This window comes from Sphaerodactylus townsendi, unplaced genomic scaffold, assembly GCF_021028975.2.
Source record: "Sphaerodactylus townsendi isolate TG3544 unplaced genomic scaffold, MPM_Stown_v2.3 scaffold_24, whole genome shotgun sequence".
Classification (NCBI taxonomy): Eukaryota; Metazoa; Chordata; class Lepidosauria; order Squamata; family Sphaerodactylidae; genus Sphaerodactylus; species Sphaerodactylus townsendi.
The window spans coordinates 597,756-612,852 of NW_025950407.1; the positions used below are offsets into that span (position 1 = coordinate 597,756).

The window sequence follows — 15,097 nt, forward strand, 5'->3', positions numbered from 1 at the left end:
GAAGGGCAAGGAGATTGTAAGCCCCTTTGAGTCTCCTTGCAGGAGAGAAAGGGGGGATATAAATCCAAACTCTTCTTCTTCAAGATCATCCGAGAAGGCCTTTCAGAGATCAGGTGGGTGCCAGGGGCTTACCGCCCAAGGGGACATATGGGGGCAAATGTCCCCGGGCGGCGCCCCTCCTCCTTCCCCTCGGGTCCCGTGTGGGGAAGAAAGGGCCCACCCCTCTGCAGACTGTGTGCTGGGCTGGCCACTCCAAGGAGTCAACCTGGGTCAACCTCGCCACTGCCCTGTCCGTGTGCCTTCTGGGTGGTGTCCCCGCCAGGCAGCAGAGCAAGTCGGGAAGACGGGTCCCACAGGCTCCTGGCCTTTGCCGGCCTCCAGCCCCTCTCCTCACCCCAGGGGCTGCCTGGGGCGGAGGGGAGGGGCAGAAAACTCAGTCCTTGCCCCAGTCTCCATTTTCTGATGGGTGGTTATGAAGAACTGTGTCTTCTGGGCGGTGACACCCCAATTTTGGCACGTGTACCTGACGAGGCTGTCCTCGTACCCACTTACTAGTCTTTCAGCCACCTAGGGGGAAAGTTGTTCTAGGTCAGTGATGGCGAACCTTTTCGAGACCGAGTGCCCAAACTGCAACCCAAAACCCACTTATTTATCACAAAGTGCCAACACGGCCATTTAACCTGAATGCTGAGGTTTTCGTTTAGAAAAAACAATTGGCTCCGAGGCACGCGTTACTCAGGAGTAAGCTTGGTGGTAGTCGGTGGCTTTGCTTTGAAGCAACCATGCAACTCTTCGAACGGGTCAATCACTACCCTAGGAGGGTTTACTCAGAAGCAAGCCCCATTGCCAGCAACCGAGCTTACTCCCAGGTAAAGGATCACGCTTTAGTTCTCCCCATGAAAATCAGTGGGATTTAACAGCGCTTGACAGGGTTACCTACACTGCTTCCCCAAAACTAGGACTTAGGTTTAATGCTAATAATTGAGCCTAGCAGCCCAGGCCAACCTAGATGTGTGTGGGGGGGGACTCTGTGTGTGCCCACAGAGAGGGCTCTGAGTGCCACCTCTGGCACCCGTGCCATAGGTTCGCCACCACTGTTCTAGGTCCATTCCGCAAAGCACGGATAAGACGTCTTAAAAAGAGGCGACTTCTCCACGCACTCAAAATAAGACATCAGGACAGCGCGGGCGTCAGACAAGGAAAGGGGGTTTGTTTGTGGCCGGCCATTAAGTTAGCTGGTCAGTTTCACCCTCCCCTTGCGGCCGACATTTTGTGTGCTGCCATTTTCTGAAGGTCGCCCCAGGGTTTGCTCTGCGGGCTCTGATCCCGGGTGCCTTTTCAGCCCCCAAAGGTACATAGTTGTACTCAGCTCTTCCCGCTGATTCCGGCAATATATAGTTTTCCTATTTGGTACACCTGCCCTCCGCGGCCCCAATGGGAGTCCTCAGAGCAACTAAGATTCTCATACGTATGTCTGCGTATCTTCAGCTTCTGCAAAAATCAAAGGAAAAGAAAAAACTATATATTACAGGAATTGGCAGGAAGAGCTGAGTACAACTATGTACTTTTAGAGCTGAAAAGGCGCCCGGGAGCAGAGTCTGCGGAGCAAACGCCACCTTCAGCAACTGGAGGCAGAGAGAAGCTCTTCAGCAGAGAACAAAATGTCGGGCGGAAGCGGAGGGTAAAACTGATCACAGAGTGAAACAGGAAAAATAAGACGCCTCCTGAGCTCTGCGTTCCGCACAGCCGGGCAGGAGACGTCTTGCAGGAGTCCTCAAAATAGGATGACTTGAGCAGAAATAAGGCATTTTGAGGACATCTTTGGGGGGGAAAAACAGTATGGAGTTCCTCCCCAAGACACCTTTGTTTTGCATCCTCAGGACGTCTTATTTGTGCTGTGCGGAATGAGCCCTAGTCTCTCGAGCTTTCCAGAAGGACACAATCATGAAACCATTCATGGTTTCATTAATAGTGCCAATGCCGCTGTTATTGTTGGGCTAATCCTATTGATTTTTGTATCTCACGCAGTTCTCTTTTTCCTCGTTGAACGCAGGCCATCTTCAAGCCCGCTGCTGAAATGCTGGGTATTAATCTTTTAAACAAATATTTTTATCCGAGCTTTGCTTCATTTAAAGAAGTCGGCTGGATCAGACTGAAAGATCAAATCTAGTCTAACAACTTCTTTCGTGATGTTCCGGGAAACCCGGCCGCAAAGACATGAAGAAAACAACTCTCCCCTGCTGCTATCCCATCGGAAGGGGTGCTCAAAGATACACTGCCTTTGAACATGGAAGTTCCATTTAAGAAGAAGAAGAGTTTGGATTTATACCCCACCTTTCTCTCCTATAAGGAGACTCAAGGTGGCTTACAAACTCCTTTCCCTTCCTCTCCCCACAACAGACACCTGGTGAGGTCGGTGGGACTGAGAGAGTTTAGAGAGAACTGGGACTAGTCCAAGGTCATCCAGCAGGAATGGAGGAATGTGGAAACACATCTGGTTCACTGGATAAGCCTCTGCCACTCAGGTGGAGGAGTGGGGAATCAAACCTGGTCCTCCAGATTAGAATTCACCTGCTCTTAACCACTACACCACGCTGGCTCTCAAGCTATCAAGGTTATCAGATGGAGGTCAAGAGCTTCCCAGAAAAGGGCTTTGAAGGACAGAAGAAAGGCGGCCATGACATGTGGTCAGGGCTTGGTAGAAATGAGTTACCTATAATCCGTCACCCCAAAGTCACAGCTAACTGGTGGCTCACGGTGGCAGTTTTCTGCACACGTTCAGAGAACAGTCTTGAGCCTGAATTCTGCAACAAGGCTCGGCCGCCAAACCCAGTTTCTAGGGCTGAGTTCTGGCTGAGAATAAGAGCACTCATAGTTAAAGAGACTTGGAAAAGAGAAATGTTTTCAACGGCTTAACCCTCCCCTCCCCCCCCCCGCAATGACTAAACGGCAAAGCCGTCAACACGCAGATTAAGCGACGAGCCAAGATTGCAGATTTGGTAAGAGAGGACAAAGTCCACATGCAGACAAATAAATTGAAGGCTCTGCCTGAAAAGGTTGTGAGAACCTCTTTCGCAACAGCTGTCCGCTGGCTGCCCCTAACCCTACATTTCAGCCGTCTGGTGACCGCAGCCACTCGGAATAAAAGTCAGCGTTTGTGTGAGGTCCCAGCAACGATGGCACACTCATGCAGCAGTGGCGTAGCATCAAGGGGACAGGGGGGTGCACAATGCACCGGGCGCGTGCCAGTGTGGGGCGTTCCAGGGTGTGGCGGGGGTGCAGAGCTCATGCATTCCCCAACCGCAGTTCCCCCTAGCTCCAGCCCTATCATGCAGAGAACTTTGGTTCGGCGCTGCTTCAAGAAAGCTGCACAGTTCTCGTGTGCCTCCTCCCTCCTCCCAGCACTGTGATTGGTCCCTCCCAATTTCACGCCAACCGCGGTTGCTGCCGTTAACACCCGAACCAGCAAAGCTTGGTTTGTGCTTCCCCTGCAAAGCCGGGCTTGTGAAGCAGATTCAAAGCAGAGTCTGCAAAGCAGGCAACGCAACGCACGGCGCTCAAAGTGCCAATTTAAACATGATCGCAAGCGGGGATTTGTGTGAAAGGAGAAGCGACCAGCTGGTCGAGGCCACGGGAACAATGCCAGATACATTCACGGGGCACCAAACGATCCAGGCTAACACGGAGCCCGAAAAGGGAGCAATGGGATATAAAACCTATAAACAATAAACAAATTGGCCCGTTCCACCGACTTCCCTTACTCGTGGTGGACCCTGAAGATCTCTGGGGATTATAACTGATCTCCAGATTACAGAGATCAATTCCCAGAGCAAATGGCAACTTTGGAAATTTCACACAGGTGTCAAACTCGCGCCCCCTCCAGATGGTATGGACTACAGTTCCCATCATCCCCCGCCAGCATCATGCTGGCAAGGGGTGATGGGAACTGTAGTCCATAACATCTGGAGGGCCGCGAGTCTGACACCTGTGCATGGCATTACACCCCAATGAGCTTTCTCCCCTCACTCCACCCCCAAATCTGGAGATTTTGTGGGAGGAGTCTGGAGAGGGGTTGGGGGTTGGGGGGGGACCCAAGCAGGGTATAATGCCATGGACTTTCCCCTCCAAAGCAACCATTTTCTCCAGGGGAACTAATCTCAGCCGTCCGGACATCAACCGTAAGAGTGGGCGACCACCAGCTGCCACCTGAAAGTTGGCAACCCCACAGCAGTAAGAGGTAAGGCAGGACATAGGCTGAATCCAACCTTACGTTTTGATGGGATGCTGGAATCGATCTCGTGTCTGTGCAGGGTGTGCCCCAAGCAAGACAGGTCAGGAATAGACTGAAGCCACTACTGAGTCAGCAGTGTGATGCGGCGGCCAAGAAAGCCAACGTGATTCTGAGCTGCATCAGTAGAAGTATAGTGTCTAGATCGAGGGATGGACCTCTCTATTCTGCATCAGTGAAACCTCACCTGGAATATTCTGTACAGTTCTGGAAACCGCAGTTCAAGAAGGATGTTGACAAGTTGGAACGGGTCCAGAGGAGGGCGACCAAAATGGTCAAAGGTCTGGAATCCATGCCCTACGAGGAGAGACTTAGGGAGCTGGGGATGTTTAGTCTGGAGAAGTGAAGGTTAAGAGGTGACATGATAGCCATGTTGAGATATTTGAAGGGACGTCATGTTGGTGAGGGAGCAAGCTTGTTTTCTGCTGCTCTAGGACCAGGAGTAATGAGTTCAAGGTGAAGGAAAAGAGATTCCACCTAAACATCAGGAAGAACTTCCTGACAGTCAGGGCTGTTCGACAGTGGAATGCACTTCCTTGGAGTGTGGTGGAGTTTCCTTCTTTGGAGGTTTTTTAAGAGAGGATCAACGGCCAACTGTCTGGAGTGCTTTGATTGTGTTTCCTGCATTGCAGGGTGTTGGACTGGATGGCCCTTGGGGTCTCTTCCAACTCTATGATTCTATGATTCAGCCTTTGAAAGCAGATACAGTGAGCTAGAGTGTCCATTCCGTAGGTAACATCCTCCATAACTTCTTGGAACGAGCGCCAAGGCTCCAGACATCGTCTCAGCTTGCCTTTTTGGCATGGCAATAGAGCAGACAGGAACTGCGAAAGCTGTGTTTCCACAGAAGGGCCAAAAGCAAACGATGCACAAGGAAAGCTTGTCCACATTAAACCCCCCAAAATAAGATTCTTAAGGGTGTATAGAGTTTATGCAAGTGTGGGCGGAGGGTTATTTGATTACGTTTTGAATAGAGCTGGTTTGAAATTCTGTGATTTTAAACTGTGATTTGTGAGCAGCCGTGAGCCACGAGGAAGCAATGTTTTAACAAATGAAATCAAGAGTATAATACACCAGCAATATTGAAATAAACGGAGCTTTCTCAAGTTGAGCTGAATCGGCGGTTGGGGGGTAGGAAGCCTGGAATAGCCCTCAAAACAAGTTTTCCCAACATGAATTTGTTTTCCAAGTTACAGTCCGATCTTCTACATATTCAACCATATGTTGGCAGAGCGCTAATTCCAGCAGACTGTATGTTCCTCACACACATAATTTCTAATAATAGTCCCAGTCACGGATGATTATGCGTTTAGGATTTGGGCCTTTCATTCCCTCCGCTGCGAATCCCAGAACAACCCCACTGCGTAATTATGTATTAAAAATCAAAGCCCACATTTCCCTGCACCCCAATGGCAGGGTTTACTCCGAAGTAAACCTCTTCACAACGTACAACGCTTACTCCTAAGCATGATGGCTTCCAAGGAAAAGTGAAAACACAGAACAGAATTTGGGCAAGTGAGTGCTATTTCTTATTGCAATAACGCAGGAGGGAAAACAGTTTCCTTTCCTCGTTCGAGCATCTGTAAAGATGTTTGGATTCATAAGGGCATAAGGAAAGTCCTGCTGGATCAAACCAAGGGATCCGGCAACCTGTTTGCAAGCAGATTTCTTTTTTTTTTAATGTTATCCGTGTTGTTTATAGAAGAAGAAGAAGAAGAAGAAGAAGAAGAAGAAGAAGAAGAAGAAGAAGAAGAAGAAGAGGAGGAGGAGGAGGAGGAGGAGGAGGAGGAGGAGTTTGGATTTATATCCCCCCTTTCTCTCCTGCAGGAGACTCAAAGGGGCTTACAATCTCCTTGCCCTTCCCCCCTCACAACAAACACCCTCTGAGGGGTGTTATAGACCATTTCTCTCACCAAGATTCAACACAGATGACACAGGGTATGTAAAAAACAGACAACTGTAAGAGACATCCCATAAACAAAGAAAGAGGGTTTGGACCAAAGAAATCTGAAATCAAATGCTTCTGAGAAGTTCGCCACTAGGGCACGAAGGAAACAGCCCTCCCTTGCGAGTAGCCTCCAGAGGTATACTTCCACGGAACAGGGAGGCTCCACTTAGCTATCTGGCATAGCAGCTGTCCCAACTCGGCTGACATTTAAATTCTTCAACAGCTTCTGTTTTGCCAAATTCTCACAGAGATGGGAAACGTGTGCCTCGGCTGGGGCAGAATACACACAGACAAACACTCTTCTGTATGTTTAAATGCTCTCCCTACTTATGGTTGCCAACTCCGGGTTAATATCTGGAACTTTTAGGGATGGAGCGTGGTATTTGGGATGGGGGGGGAGGGGGGAGGACTCTCCAAGCAGCCATTTTCTCCAGAGGAACTAATCTCTGTAGTAAGTCCAGGAAATCTCCAGGTACCAACTGAAAGGGGCAGCAGTGGCGTAGTGGTTAAGAGCAGGTGCACTCTAATCTGGATAAACGTGTTTGATTCCCCGCTCTGCCACTTGAGCTGCGGAGGCTTATCTGGCAAACTAGATTAGCCTGTGCACTCCAACACACGCCAGCTGGGTGACCTTGGGCTAGTCACAGTTCTCTCAGAACTCTCTCAGCCCCACCCACCTCACAGGGTGTCTGTTGTGGGGAGGGGGGGAAGGAAAAGGAGACTGTAAGCCCCTTTGAGTCTCCTTACAGGAGAGAAAGGTGGGGATATAAATCCAAACTCTTCTTCCTCTTCTTCCCTAGGGAGAAAAGCAAGACTGGGATGCTTTTCCTTCAAACCCTAGTTGCCTCCAGCCGGTGTTGTTTTTAATGGTGGAGAAGCATTGAATCTCAGAAACCCCGACTTGCCAACTGAAGCTACGTGGTCAAAGCGAAGCTCGGAGGAAGCCTCGGGAAAGACAGCCGATCTGGTTTCTGCAGTGATCTGGTTTCTGCTGGCAGAGCGGCCTGGCACAGCGAGAACCTTCCTCGCCCACCCGAGCCAGGCCTACCTCCTACGTACGATGCCATCCTTTCCTGGGATTTATAGCGCTCCTCGGGCGTGGGGCCAGCTCCATCCGTGGCACTCCCCGAACACGGCTTTGGCTAGGCCCGAGCCCCGAGCGCCAGCAGACCCAACAGCTCCCACGCTGAGCGCAGCAAAAAAACTCCGGCTGGAATGTGCCCGTTTCCCTTCATCCCTTCCCTCGCCGACTCGCCCCGACTCGCTCCCCCCCTTCCCCGTCCTGCCCGGGTGGGCCCGGTTGGGGAGGAAAGGAGGCTAAGATTACAGAAACAAAGACGGCGGATTAATCTGAATTCCAGATTCTCTCCCCTTCTGGCACACACCACGCACACACACCTGGGCACCTCTCTCGATGCAGCGCCACAAGTGAACAAGTTGTGCCAACCGACTGGTGGGTTTTAATTGGCGCAGGGGCTCCTCGGGATCGAGTGCCAGACTTTAGCTGGACTCTGCAAAGGCCGGAACGAATAAAACAAATAAGTACAAATAAGCCTGGCACATTTTAAATCTGTTAATCCGGGACATTTTCGGCCCTGAATTTGCCCGCTTAAAATCTCCATCTGTGAACAAAATGACGGAGGTTGTAACGGGGCCGGAAATATACCAGATTAGCACCCTCTTCTTCCCATGAGCTCAGGGGGACCGGCGTGCTTCTCCTCGGGTTTTCCCTCACAACAGTCCTGCAAGGCGGGTCAGGCTGAGCGAGAGTCCTCACCTCAAGATTCCCTAGAGGGCACTACGACTGAGAAGACATGAGCTTCAGAGGAAAATAGGTTTTCCCTATGACTTCATTCCTGGAAAGGTTCCATCTCTTCTCCCAAGTCCCAGCCTGACTCTGAGCGCGTCACGCTAGCTCCGGTTTTCCACACCGACGCTGAACTCGGAAACCTCCGGAACGAGAGCGAAAGTGCCCCTGAGCAAGCGCAGAGTGCATTTGTAATTTTTTTTTTTTTGGTAAATAAATACATTCCTCTCGCTGCCACGAGCACCAACACATCAGATATAACCATTCTGGAAAGGTGGCGGCGTCACCCTCCTGCAAAATGCAACAGGAGTCCAGCGGCATTTGAAAGACTAACAAAATATATTCCACCCAAAGTCTTTGTGAGTCAGAACTGGGTGCTCCAGATGCATTGGCCGATCTGACTCACAAACGCTGGGGCCGGGATAAACTGTGTTAGTTTTTCAAATCCCGATGGACTCCTCCTGATTAGTTCCGCTCCAGAGAGTAGAGGAATGGTCTTGCAGATCAGTTTGAGGGAGTCACACAATGGCTATGGGATCAAATTCTTCGGTTCCTTTCTCATCCCCCCCCCCCCCGGCTCAGTTATAAGGTTGGCCTCCCTTATTTCTGCACAGAAAAACGTGCCCCTCCCTCCTTATCTCCTCCGAGCAAAGGCCGGGAACAACGCGCCGACTGAGCTGCAAGCCCATAAATAATAATCCAGTTAACGCGATCCACGCAGATTCAAGACGGATCCACTGACAAATGTAAAAAGAGCGCAAGAAGATGGAACCACGGAAGAGCCTCCAAGACGCAGGAACTGCAAACTCCGAGCCTGTGAAATTATTCAACCTCCAACCAACACCCTCAGGAAGAGAATTGTTGTATACACAGCCTGGATAGGGCCCTCCTCAATCGCAGTCGGCCACTCCAAAAGGATCAGGACCAACACAGTAAAGGTCCAAGATCTCACTGGGGCCATACAGACAACCCATAGGAGGACTTTACTCACAGAGTTATTAAAGAGTGGGAGTCGCTGCCAACGGATGCAATAATAACCACATGCGCCAAAGCGCTAGATTCGAACCCAGCAGCACCAAAGAGACCAATAAGATTTTGGGCATAGGAGCTTTCGAGAGTCAGGGCTCCCCCGGTTGAGATCACAAGTGTCGACGGCTCAAGGGATCGGATAAATAAATTCACAAACGACAGGTCTGCCAGGGGCTACAAGTCAGGATGACTGAATGGAACTTCCACTGCCAGAGGCAGTCAACCTCAGAACGTCACTGCTGGCAAATAGCATCAGAGGAAGGCCTCAACCATTATGCCCCGTTTGTTGGCCTTCCAGTGCCACTGGTTGGCTGTTGTGTGAGAACCTGTACTCGTTGGAACCACGTCTGATCCAGCCGGACTCTTCTTATGCCTCAACATAACCCGCACAAGAGAGCCATCTTAGTGTCGTGGTTAAGAGCAGTGGATTCTACCTGGAGACCTGGGGTTGACTCCCCACTCCTTGACATAAGCGGCGGACTTTAATCTGGCGAACTGGATTCGTTCCCCTTGTTCTTCCACATGAAGCCTGCTGGGTGACCTTGGGCTAGTCCCAGTTCTCCCAGAACACCTGCCTCACAAGGTATCAGTTGTGGGGAGAGGAAGGGAAAGGCGTTTGCAAGTCCCTTTGAGTCTCCTTACGGGAAAGAAAGGGGGAGGGGTAATAAATCCAAGGGGGAGGGGTAATAAATCCAAAGTCATCCTCTTCCACGGCTCTGAATACTGAAAGCACGACCTAAACACTAAGTATTCACACCACGAGTTGTCCAGTTGGACGTAGGCCCAAAGCAACCCTTTGGAGAGGAATTAAGCCCGGCGCTCCCAAAAGGTTTCCTCCGAAACAGACGATTCCGCCGCTTTCCCAGCCAACCCAGTAGGAGCCGCCAAGCTACTTTGCAGGGTTTTGGGGGAATGCAAATCCATCCCTTCGAAACATGATCTATCCCCAGAAAGAATTCCGTTTGGCCAGCAAGATTATTGGTAAAGATTATTCACCAATTTACATCTCGCGCTCCGGGAAACCGGGTTTCCCGAGATAATCTGTGTACGAAAGCAACTTTCGGGCCAGACCTTAAAACCCTTGGCCGCGACACGCCAGAACATTAAAATTGCTAAGTTAAATTGTTATCACCCTCCGCAGCTGCAGGAATGGGCCATTGTATAGCATTTCTGCTTGTTTTGGCAGGAGAGTGTCACACTCTGCTTTTCCGCGCACCCCCCCCCTCCCTTTCCTCCGGCCTGAATCTCGTCTGTCGCCCAGAGAATCCATTTTATGCCTCCGACGGGCCTTCGCGTCCATGAATCTGCCCAAATTTAAGGTGCCGCCCGGCTGTCGTTTTTCAAAGACGGGCAATCGCAGAGCATAATTCAGTGTTTATTTGGGAAGATGCTCCATCGGATGACGGTCTCTCTGCAAACGTTGTAGATGCTCGCCTCCTTCTTTTGACAAGTTTTATGTATCGTCGAAGGCTTTCCCGGCCGGATTCAACCGGTTGTGGTGGGTTTTCCGGGGCTGTGTGGCCGTGGTCTGGTAGATCTTGTTCCTAACGTTTCGCCTGCCTCTGTGGCCGGCATCTTCAGAGAGAAGTCAATACGCGGGACGCAGTGTGTAACAGACTTCTCTCTGTGATACACCTCTGAAGATGCCGGCCACAGATGCCGACGATCTACCAGACCACGGCCTCACAGCCTGGAAACCCCACAACAACCAGAGAGTATGTTTTGTTTTCTTTTTAATACCTCCCCCTTGCGCACACACACAAACGTCTGCATAATAGGGGAAACTAAGATTTTTCAGTGCAGTCGAGAAGAAAGTTATTGCCTGAAGGGTTTCACGGCCGGAATCACTGGGGCGTCGTGGGGTGACCACGTTCCAGTAGCATTTTCTCCTGACTACTGCCGTCAGATCCTCTGAAGATGCCAGCCACAGATGCAGGCAAAAGGTCAGAAGAAAATGCTACCGGAACACGGCCATACAGCCCAGAAACCCCACAACATCCCCAGAAAAGAAAGTTACTCCAATCAAAGTCCATTCATTTCAATGGAGTAACTCAGAATAGGATTGCATTGGGTTCAAAACGCGTCTATTTTTTTCTCTTTAGGAGGTCAGGTCTTGAGGAGTTAATGTATTTTCAAAGGCTTTCACGGCCGGATTCAACTGTTGTGGTGGGTTTTCCGGGCTGCGTGGCCGTGGTCTGGTAGACCTTGTTCCTAACGTTTCGGCTGCATCGGTGGCCGGCATCTTTGGAGGTGTATCTCAGAGAGAAGTGTGTTACACTTGCACCTGGCCACACAGTGTGTGACAGACTTCTCTTTGTGATACAATCCTGAAGATGACGGCCACAGATGCAGGCGAAACGTCAGGAACAAGGTCTACCAGATCACGGCCACGCAGTCCGGAAAGCCCACCACAACCCGATCAGGAGTTAACTTGGCCCTCTTTGGGGGTGGTCATGTACCCCATTTGTATCATGGTAGTGCGAACTCCCGCGTGTTCGAGGCCCACATCTCTGCCTTCAACAACGCACGCCAAGGAAATGGCATCCCGGCCTGGCACAGCGGGGAAACCTTGTCCCGGAAAACCTCCCCCAAAGCTGCCCTCCTGGCGCAGAATCCTACACAGGAAAAGGGTACCTGGCAGCTCCTCAAGACTCCCGTCCCGTGACCCACATCCGCGGGCACAAAGAGACGTGCAGGAAACAAGCAGTGGCACGCCACCCACGGCTGGCAGAGTCGCGGGCACAAGACCGGGCATGGCTTTCAGGAGCGTTTGTGGACAGGGAGGCCAAGGCAACCAGGCGGACACGGGGAGAGGGAACCGATGCCAGCCCGAGAGGCCCCTTTTGGGGTGCGAACCCAGAAGAGCGGGGGGGGGGTGTGTGGCAAAATCTGGGGGGTGGGGGGAGCTAAACAGGCCCAGGGGGTTGCACCAGGTAGCCAAGGTGGAGGCTGACGTGGGGAGGGGAGCTCAGAGGGCACCTCTTCCCCGACCCCCCCCCCCGAAAGGTACAGATGCCCGGTTTGAATGGTGGGGAAGGGGGGGGGCGGGCACCTGGGTCGGCCTCCAAACAAAGGAGATGCTGAGCGCGCAACATGGAGCCCGGCTGGGAAGAAAGAGGGAAGGAGGGAGGGAGGGAAGGAGAGAGGGAGGGGAAGAGGCGCCCCCTTCCTCCCCCTCTCCCCGGCTGCCTTAACCAGATCCTCGCCGGCGTCCTCCGTCGAAGCCGTCTGGGAAGCCCGGAGAAAGGGTAGATTTAGGGGCGGGGGGGAGGCTTACCGGGTGGGGGGGCACCGGACATCCAAAGTTGCTCCAGCCTCGGACAAAGAGACCCGTCCAACAAAAGAGCCAGTCTTGGGGAGCGGGGAGAGAATCCGGGGTGGGGGGGGGGGAAGGATGGGTGTGAGGCCCCCCAGGAGCGCAGGGGCCTGGAGGTGGGGGGGGGGAAGGGCTCGCTTTCCGGAGGGAGGCAAAACGCGGGATCGGAGCCGGGGGGGGGGATTCCAAAGAGCAACCCGGGTCTCCCCCCTTCCCACAAGGGACAGGAACCTGCCCCCCCCCTCTTTTTTTACCTGGGGTTGCTGCCGTTCCAGTAGACGCTGTGGCGGAGGCCGCGCACCTGCCTCCACAGGAGGCCCCCCCAGAGCAGGAGCAGCCCCCCCAGGAGCGCCCCGGCCGGGCGCATCGCTCCGCTGGCTCCCCCCCTCCACCAAGCGCCGTCGGGGGACCCGGGCGCGCCACCAAGCCGCTGGCCCAAGCCGGGGGACCAGCAGAGGGGAGAAGCGCCCCGCCGGCCACGCCCCCGGCTCCAACTTCCCACCAATCGGCGGCCGGCGCGGCGGAGAAAGAGTTGGAAAGTTGGGGGTTAACCCGTCGAGGCCCGGAGCGCATTCGCTCCTCTGTTCCTGGAAGGAGGCCGGGTGGCCAACTTTCCCCCCCGCAGCCTCGCTCCTGTGCCTTCTGCGGGGCTCTCGGTCAAAGCTTGCCCTGAGAAAGCTTGGCTCTGCTAAAGGCACAGAAGGAAGGCAGGTGTGTGGCCAGAGAGAGGGGGGGACTGGCCAAATGTGCCCCCCCCATGTGACACTTGGATGGGGTGCCTGGGTCATCTGTCCCCACCCTGAGAGCCAGCTGGTGTAGTGGTTAGGAGCAGGTGCTTAATCTGGAGAACCGGGTTTGATTCCCCGCTCTGCCACTTCAGCTGTGGAGGCTTATCTGGTGAATCGGATTAGCTTGCGCTCCAACACAAGCCAGCTGGGTGACCTTGGGCTAGTCACAGTTCTTCGGAGCTCTCTCAGCCCCACTCACCTCACAGGGTGCTTGTTGTGGGGCAGGGGAGGGAAAAGAGATTGTAAGCCCCTTTGAGTCTCCTTACAGGAGGGAAAGGGGGGGGGTATAAATCCAAACTCTTCTTCTTCTTCTTCTAGATACGCCATTGGGGGGTGAGATTCCTGGTCAGTCGGCAAACCAGCGAGGGGTCGCAGGAGGCGAAGCCAACCCGCCTGCCAAACCCGGGCCCTTCACTCTCCTCCCTTCCTTCCTGACATTTTAAGAGGACCCCGGCTAATAACCCCCTAATTTCTCCATCACCAGCCCAATCTTAGCAAAACCCGCCAGGCCTTATCCTGAAGCGGAGCATATTGAAGCGTTTAGCATGATTAATGCTTTGTTTCTCCTTTGCAGGCCAAACCTCTGAGCAATAATAAAGGCCGGGTTTCTTTTTCTCTCCCCCCCAAGAAATGAATGTCTCTCTTGTTTTTCCCTTTCTTGGCTCGAGCAGAAGATGAAGCCACTCCATCTTGTGTTCCTGGGGTGGGCTCGCGTCCCTCTGTCGGTCTTTCTTTTCTGAAGGAAGGGGGGAAATCAAGACTCCCTGAGGTCCGCTGAGGTATTTGAGCATTTCCTGGTCCAAAGCACAGGATCCCTAGACAGATACAGCCCAAAACGTCTCTGCCATGAGAACCGGGCTTGGCTGGATCGAGATAAGACCTCGTGAAAATCCCCGTGACTGCCAGGTCACGGCTTTGCTTTCAGGAGTTCGGTTATTACATGTTTTTGAAGTCCTTCCGTTCCAATATTTGGCTGCCTCCATGTGAGGCCTCAAGATCTTACAGAAGGACAACTGATCTCTATAGGCTACAGGGGGATAGGTTTTCCTGAAGGAAATGACTCCTGTGGAGGGCGGCCTTTCATAGAATCATAGAGTTAGAAGAGACCCCCAAGAGGCCATCCAGTCCAACCCCGTGCCATGCAGGAACACATAATCAAAGCACTCCTGACAGATGGCCATCGAGCCTCTCTTCAAAAACCTCCACAGAAGGAGGCTCCGCCACACTCTGAGGGAGTGCATTCCACTGTCCAACAGCCGTGACGGTCAAAAAGTCCTTCCTAAGGTTGAGGTGGAATCTCTTTTCCTGCACCTTGAACCCGTTACTCCTGGTCCTAGTTTCTGGAGCAGCAGAAAACAAGCTTGCTTCCCTCACCAACACAACAGCCCTTCAGATATCTAAACATGGCTATCATGTCACCTCTTAACCTTCTCTTCACCAAAGTAAACATCCCCAGCTCCCTAAGCCTCTCCTTGTAGGGCATGGATTCCAGACCTTTCACCATTTTGGTTGCTCTCCTCTGAACCCGTTCCAGATTGTCAGTATCCTTCTTGAATTGCGGTGCCCAGAACTGTACACAATATTCCAGGTGAGGTCTAACCAGTGCAGAACAGAGAGGTACAATTACATCCCTCAATCTAGACACTATACTCCCAGAATCGCATTGGCTTTCTTGGCTGCCGCGTCACCCTGCTGACTCATGTTCAGTTTGTGGTCTACTCCCAGATCCCTTTATGGTCCTGTATCCCATGGAGGTCCCTTCCCTTCCCAAACCCCGCCCCCAAATCTCTAGGAATTCCAGAGTTGGCAGCCCAACACAACAGCCCTGTGCGGTAGGCTAGTCTGAAAGAAAGCGATGACCTGAATTCACATAGGGAGCTCCTATGGCTGAGGGAGGGTTTGAATGCTGCTGTCCATAGCC

The 15,097-nt window shown here is 52.5% G+C and overlaps 1 protein-coding gene across 1 annotated transcript in view; it reads right to left on the bottom strand.

Moving 5' to 3' along the window:
- Positions 1 to 12,862, bottom strand: part of LOC125425258 (ephrin-A2-like) — a 32,059-nt gene extending 19,197 nt beyond the window's left edge. The window contains exon 1 of the mRNA XM_048482857.1: positions 12,643 to 12,862. Within this exon, the coding sequence (XP_048338814.1) occupies positions 12,643 to 12,755 (113 nt within the window). The 5' untranslated portion in view covers positions 12,756 to 12,862. The remainder of the gene's footprint in view (positions 1 to 12,642) is intronic.
- Between the last annotated feature and the right edge of the window lie 2,235 nt (positions 12,863 to 15,097).